We start from the raw sequence: 7,071 nt of genomic DNA, 5'->3' as shown, positions 1-7,071 counted from the left end.
CACGGGAGCACTGCCGGTCCCGGCCCCGCACAGCATGTCCAGCCCCGCACAGTATCCCGGTCCCTCGCGTGTCCCGGGCCCACCGCGGCTCCTTGGACAGGGCGGCTCCCGGGCACCTTTGCCCCTCTGCCCGGCCGGCCGCGCGTCCCACGGCCCCCGGCCCCCGGCCCGCAGCTCCTGCGCGCTGCACCGCGGACCTCTGTACCTTCCTCCGTCCTCCCCCCGCGCTCCGGCCCGTCCCCACGGGCGGCCACGGCCCCGCACCGCCAGGCGCGCCCCAGCGACCAGCCGAGGTGTCGCCGGACGCACCCACCTGGACGTGCGGCGCATCCTTCCTTCCAGCGGCGCATCCTTCCTTCCAGCGGCGCACCTTCAGCAGGCGGGCCCTGCGGGGGCAGCGGCAGCGCCGGGGCCGGCCGGGCGTGCGGGGTCTGCGGTGCGGGCCGAGAGGGGCGGAGCGGGGCCCGAGGCGGGGCTGGGGCGGGGCAGACACGGGAGGGCACGGACGGGCGCGGGAGGACACGGACGGTGCCAGCTCCCCCGGACCCGTGCGGCGGCCACCTTGCGAGGATGAAGGGCCTGAGCAGTTGGTGTAAAATTCTTAATGCTTCCCTGATGCTTTATTGCCCACATTGCAAAGATTACCATGTGAAGCGGTAGCCCCAAATAAGGGGCCCACGCTGGTAGGATGTCTCTGGAAATGAAAATTGCTTTAGACCTGGAAGGAAAACATGAACTGGGTGTATTTGCTGGATTCTTCTTAAGCAGTGAGGTCGAAAAAAATTTATTATGACAATTGAATCAAGGTAGGAAGAGTAGTATCTTTGTACATGAGCTATCAGTTGAATCACTGAACCGTATGCTTTTATACGAAATACCTTCATTAATTATTTGTCTGAAGGAAAATTATGGAAATGGGGTTAATAAATAAATAGTTCACGAGCAGAGTCTGCAGATACCATACACACCTAAGTGTAACTGAGAGCTGGGCTTTCTGCAGGATGAGCCAATTTGCAGCTTGTCTGGAGGGTGTTTGTTCCTGGCCAGAAACGTCTGTCCCCCTGGCCTGGGTCTCCTGCCCGAGGTGACAGCTGAGCACGGACGGAACGGGAGAGCACAAAGCTATTCCACGGAGCAGGCAGGGAGCCCGTGCTGTGCTCAGCTGCACAGAGCAGCCCTGGCATCCCCTTTAACCATCATTTGAATAATTCCAGTCTCTGGAACACAGACACAGCCTTTCTATATCCAATTTTTGTCAGCTATATCCTGATTATTTCAAGGGGGAAAAAAATTGCTCCACCTAAAGAATTAATGTATTCCTAGACTTATATCTAACAAAACTTGAACACGGCAAGTAACAATGTTAGAGTGTGCAAGTACCTCAGCCTATGTCAGGGTCCTGCCCAAATGACCTTCTGCATTAAGCAGTGTAATTTCTTTAGTAACTTCTATGCAATTCCTTTACCTTCACGTGGGCGGGGGAAATAATGTGAAGATGCTTGTGTCACAGGAGGAAGCCAGACCATGAAGTTCAGACTTACATGTAACAAAGTTTACCAGTCTTCTGTGGAAGCTCAGTTAAAGAAGGCTTCAGGTCTGCCTTGCAGAATACAGTACCAGGACTAATACACCGTTTTCATCTCCAGCTGGGCTCATTTCCCGCTAGGTGGAACAAACCTCACTTCTTGAACTTGCTGTTCCTTTGGCTTACGTGAGCAGATCTGTTGCTACAGGCAATGCATTCACAATGAGATCCTTAACGAGGATTGAACCTTCTCCATGCTTTTTTAAATTTAATAATAAATTACTTGATTAAAGCATATGAAAAAACCAACCATTTGTGTCCCCTCCCACAAAAAAGAAACTAGGAATTGTTGAAGGTATCAGTGCTCCTTTTGTTTGCATCACACTGGGATTTTTCCTAAAATGCAATTTTCTTATTGCAATGGCTGATACTTTGAAAGGAATGGCTGATAATTTACAAGAACTTATTAAATATATATCAAAAATACACAGAGTGAGAAATGCAACATATTTAATTTAGAATTCTTTGTTCTGGGACTGTTAGCTGTTCTTAAGTAGACATACTCCACCAGGCCAAACACTTGCAGACCAGTATTTGCTAGAGTGCTGCTGCACATTTTCTCCTTCAAACATTCTTTTCTTTCTGTTTTTCATTTTCCATTAACAACAACAAAAGGCCCTGAGGAATTCTAATTTCTTTCTTTGGCTAATGATTTCAAGATTATTTTCTGCGCCATGTACTATACTATACCAATATATATTGCCACCATTTAGTGATTACTTTAGTAATCTAATTCATTCATTTGCAATGCAGATCACAATTGATCTTGAGTGTATGTCTGCATATTAAATAGTTCCATAAAAAGTAAATAGTAATTTCTATGAGATAATTTTATGTTTAGGTTAATATATAGTGGATAAGCAAAAAAAGTTATTAACATATCACTAAGAAGACCAGGAAGAGTCCATAAAAACAAAATCAGTAGTTAAATATGAAGCCATTTTCTAATTAAAACTAATTAATCTTTTTCAATAACACAATGACACACTTTCTTCTCATAAGGAAACAATACCCCATGAAGCCTGAAATGAAATAGATTATTCTTTGGTTGTTTGCTGGACAGAGGTCAATAATACCTCAGGGCAAACACAGTCTATAGCAAATTTCTTAAAGAATTTCAAATTGAAAAGAAAAATCTTTCTGATAGTAAAAAAGAGCACAAATAGTGCATTAAAAGAAGAACTTGTGAGGCAGTGTAATGTATTGAAAATCCTACAGATGTGTGTGCAGGGCCCTTGGAGCCTCCCTGTACCCGGGAATCCAGCTGGTGGCCACCTCAGTGTGTGCAGGGATCACTGCACAGCACCTATCTCAGCCCAAGGAGCCTGCCCATACCAAGGTTTTCCCTGCAGATACCTGAGCTTCTGCTGCCTTAATCCTGAAAATGTTCAGGAATTTGCTGCTGTGCATCTGCCCTCAGCCAGTGGGAACCAGAGATGTAAGCGCAGGCTTTCCTTTCCCCATTAACTCAGAGCCAGCCTTCATGTAATTAGTTAATAGAAGCAATTAAAGAAATTTCTCAGGGTGCTCACTCAGCCCTTGGAAGTGCTGTGATTTTGACTCCATCTCTACTGCTGTCTGGTTCATGGATCAGTCGGAACAAAGTTCCTGTGTTCCCGTGGATTGCTGCCCTTTCAGCAGCCTGGCAATGCTGATGGCTCTGGCATAGGGGCAACTTGTTCACAGCCCCAGACAAAGGACAGGTCCTGGCTCTGGAGTGCAGCCCCTGTGTGTTTGAAGGACATGCATCGAGCTACAGAGCAGCTTCTGCCTTCACACTGCAGGAATGTTCACCAACCAGCATCTGTTCAGGGGGAACCTCATGATCCCAAACCCTGAACTGCTCCCAGGCTGCTGGGAGGGAGCCACTGCTGTGGGGAGCGATGCAGGAGCTGCTACAAGAAGGAGCCCAAAGGTGTGCTCAGAGGTTTGAATGCACAAGGAATCTTTTCTGGCTAGGAGTATTGACTGTAAAACAGCACTTACTGGCTTTAGACTGTGATTGCTTCATGGATCTGTTAACAGTAAACAAAATCATCCCCCGAAAGACAGACAATTTAACTTTGATGAGACATGGAAAATTTCAGATGAGAAGGAAAATCCTGCTGATACTTATGAGAAAACATGTACTAAGGAGATCAAAGACTGTTTTGCAGCTGCCATACTTACTTAGGTTTATTGCCATGTGAACAATCTCTTGATATTTCTTAGTATTTTAGAGAAAAAAAGAAAATTGATACACAGTAAAAATTTTGTTTAACTATTGGCCTTTTTTTGCTAGACAAATTAGAATGTGTGAAAGAAATTATAAGACAATTAAAAAATTGATGTAAAATTGGATCCCTTTGGCATACTTAGAAAGGTAAATGCTGAAGGACTTTATTTAATAGTCTAAATATATGGTGTTACAACTGTTCTTATTTCTGGTGAGTAGCATAATACACTTCACCCAAAGCTGCATTTCAGGAAGGTGGATATGTAGACGTATGTTAACAGAAGAGCCACTTACAGTACAGAGACTACTGGTAAATAGAACTGTGTGAAAGGATTTGGACAAGAGATGTATAAAAATTATTATTCAGAGTTGTTTCCATTATCGTAATCCCCGGATTCATATTCTTCATCATCTTCCTCATCAGAATTGTCAAAATACTCCTCGTATTCAATGCTGTAGCTTGTGCTTCTACTGCCAGCAGTAAGTGCAAATGCAGGAGATGGGTCTGCAAGATGTAATTGAACCCAGATCAAATTAGTTGAAGATAAGAACACAGAGGAAGGTATGGGTTTGGATTTGTGCAGCAAGCTCAGGGTTTCTTAATCCTTGTTATCTAAGAAAAGGACAGGGGTTTTAGACAATGGCTTAACCTCATACCACTGAAGGTCACGAGCAAATTTCTATACAGAATCATGGAATCCCAGAATAGGTTTGTTTGAAATGGATCTTAGAGCTCATCTTGTTCCACCCCCTGCCATGAGCAGGGACATTCCTACTATCCTATAGCTTGTTCCAAGCCCTGAAGTGTCCATCCCTGTCTTGGGATGGACAACTTATTTGAAAAACCTGTGCCAGTGTTTCACCATGCTCTGAGTAAAGAATTTCTTCCTAACATCTGATCTAAATCTCTCCTATTTAAGTTTAAAACTATTATCCCTTGTCCAGCCTCTGTCTGCCTGTATAAAAAGTCCCTCTCCCTTCTTCTACTACTCCCCCTTTAGGGACTGGAAGAGCTCTGGGATCTCCCCAGAGCCTTCTTCCCAGGCTTAGCACAGCACCTTGCTCAGCCTGTCTCCAGAGCAGAGGTGCACCAGCACCTGGAGATCTCCATGGCTTCCTCTGGACCCACTCTAACAGGTCCATGTCCTCCTGTGCTGAGGATATGTTGAAAATGCATTTAATTCCTCATAATAGTAAACTATGATATCAGTCCTCTGCAGCTCCTGTGCATCTGCAAATATTCCCAGAGAAAATAAAGCTTTGAAAGCCACTTGTAGAAACTGGATGGCTGACAAACTCCCCTAGACCAGGAGATAAATATGACAGTGCATCTTTATCCTGAATTTGCCAGGAAAAACAGTTCTCTGTAGAGGAGGAAGGTTATTATTCTGCAGGGCTGGGCCCAAAGCAAATCAATAGCAAAGCTATTTCCTGCATCTTTCAAACCACTTTCATTAAAGAACAACTGTTTCCTTCCTACTTTTATGAAAAATAAACAGCTAAGAAGACCTGCCATGATTCAAAGACTCCCTCAGTTACACCAGCTGTTGTTCTGGGTCCTGCTAACATCAAAAGAATTCTCTGGGATAAGGACTGTGGAATAATGTGTCTCAGCTGTATGGCTCCAATCCACAGCTTTCTGTTTTCTGGAAGCTGGTATAATTTGCAGCAAAGCATTACTATATAAACCCATTAGGAGATAAAGTGAAATAAAAGCACACAGAAGAGTGAAAATATGGGCAGCTTTGGGTAATTTCTCTTATGCTTCATTAGCATTCCAACAACCCCATCCTTTGCATCCTGCTTGTATGCATTTTTATATTTTTTACATTTATCCAAATAAAAAAGAATTACCATCAATGACTTTCAATCTTGCAGAGGCATATGTTGCACCATGTTTATTTTTGGTGTGGCAAATATAAATGCCTTCATCTGATTTTTTCAGGCCTTGAATCTGCAGCCAGCCTGTCACACCATACTTCTGAGGCCCACCTCTTGCCTTTAAGAAGGAAAGAAAGGATTGAAATTAAGTTGAAAAAAAGACAGTTTTTATGGATTGACATGACATTTCATTGGAACTTTCACACTTCATGACAGTTTCATCTGGCTTGGACTAAAGCCTCGTAAAGAGGCCTAAGTGGCACCCTGGCTGTTCCTTCTGCTGCCGAAGCACTGACAAAAATCACTCTTTGCATAACCACAGGGCCGCTGTTGGGAGTCTGTTTATTGCAACAGTATTGTGTTCTGTAGGAGGAATTCACAGATTACCCACCATGCATTCCCTGCAGTCCCCAGACTGCATGCAATGGTAAATTGAAGTTTTACCTGAACTGAGACGTGGGTGTCATCTCCTGGCAGAAACATTTTATTCCCCTTTTTTTTCCATTCAAGCTGTGGCATAGGATAGGCCGACACCTCACAGCCAAAAATGACATCATTTCCAGTGTAATTCTGGGCATCCTGAGGTGGTGTAGAAATAACAGGAGCTGCAAAGAACCGACAGGGTGCTTTAGGAGATAGTGAACAAAGAACACAAACACAAAAGGTTTGTTAACACTAATCCCTGCTTCACAGGATACCATCAGATTGTATTTGCCTTTTTGCTCTCACACACTGAAGAGCCACGTGATTCCAAACATCTTTTAAAGCTCAAAAACATTGTGTCTGTGTTTTCTAAAAACACTTAGGTCTATTCTTCCCCTTGCAGCTGATCGTGGATCCCGAGCTGGAATCGAGGGCTCAGTTTTGCCCCATGAGCTGCTGTGTGCCAGGCTCACCCCCTGCAGAAGAGCCACCAGTACCCGTCCTGGGCTTCAGAGGAAAGCACAGGAAATTCTGCAGTCCAGAGCGATTTGATTGTGTGATAGCTTTGAATGTGTTGTATTTGGGTTAGCTGAAAGCCAAAATGCTGCTATTGCTGGCTTTTTCTGAGTTCGTCATTTCCTTGAAGTTGCTTAACATTGTCGAGCACTGTTACCCGTGGAAGTCAGAAGTTGCAACAGCATTAAAGCATTCATCTTTATTGCTATAGATGTCACCCAATATTCCCATTAGGAATGAAAAGCATTGAAGTTCAATTATTTCTGTAAGGTTTCACGTTACGTTTATCACACTGTTACATTTTCACTTAGTTGTTCCCTCATTCTCTCGTACTGTCACCCCCTCCAGTACCGATTGCCTCGGAATTCTCCTTTGTCCCTTTTCCCGAAGCAAAAGCCGTCGGCAGCCACGAGAGGGAGCGCGCGGGGCCTGGAGGCGGCGGAACCAGCCC

At 44.6% G+C, this 7,071-nt stretch overlaps 1 protein-coding gene and 1 long non-coding RNA gene across 2 annotated transcripts in view; both read right to left on the bottom strand.

Moving 5' to 3' along the window:
• LOC107198550 overlaps positions 1 to 454 on the bottom strand; it is a 108,875-nt gene extending 108,421 nt beyond the window's left edge. Inside the window, exon 1 of the long non-coding RNA XR_004495635.1 lies at positions 314 to 454. This is a non-coding gene — a long non-coding RNA (uncharacterized LOC107198550). The remainder of the gene's footprint in view (positions 1 to 313) is intronic.
• Positions 455 to 768: 314 nt separating this feature from the next.
• LOC107198540 (kazal-type serine protease inhibitor domain-containing protein 1-like) overlaps positions 769 to 7,071 on the bottom strand; it is a 13,022-nt gene continuing 6,719 nt past the window's right edge. The window contains exons 2-4 of the mRNA XM_015615596.3: positions 6,126 to 6,286; positions 5,655 to 5,799; positions 769 to 4,305 (exon numbers count right to left, since the gene is read on the bottom strand). Coding sequence (XP_015471082.1) covers positions 4,160 to 4,305; positions 5,655 to 5,799; positions 6,126 to 6,286 — 452 coding nt within the window. The 3' untranslated portion in view covers positions 769 to 4,159. The remainder of the gene's footprint in view (positions 4,306 to 5,654; positions 5,800 to 6,125; positions 6,287 to 7,071) is intronic.

Source organism: Parus major, unplaced genomic scaffold (genome assembly GCF_001522545.3).
Source record: "Parus major isolate Abel unplaced genomic scaffold, Parus_major1.1 Scaffold189, whole genome shotgun sequence".
NCBI lineage: Eukaryota > Metazoa > Chordata > Aves > Passeriformes > Paridae > Parus > Parus major.
The sequence above is the reverse complement of the archived record's forward strand: the minus strand, read 5'-3'. Positions and strand labels throughout refer to the sequence as shown.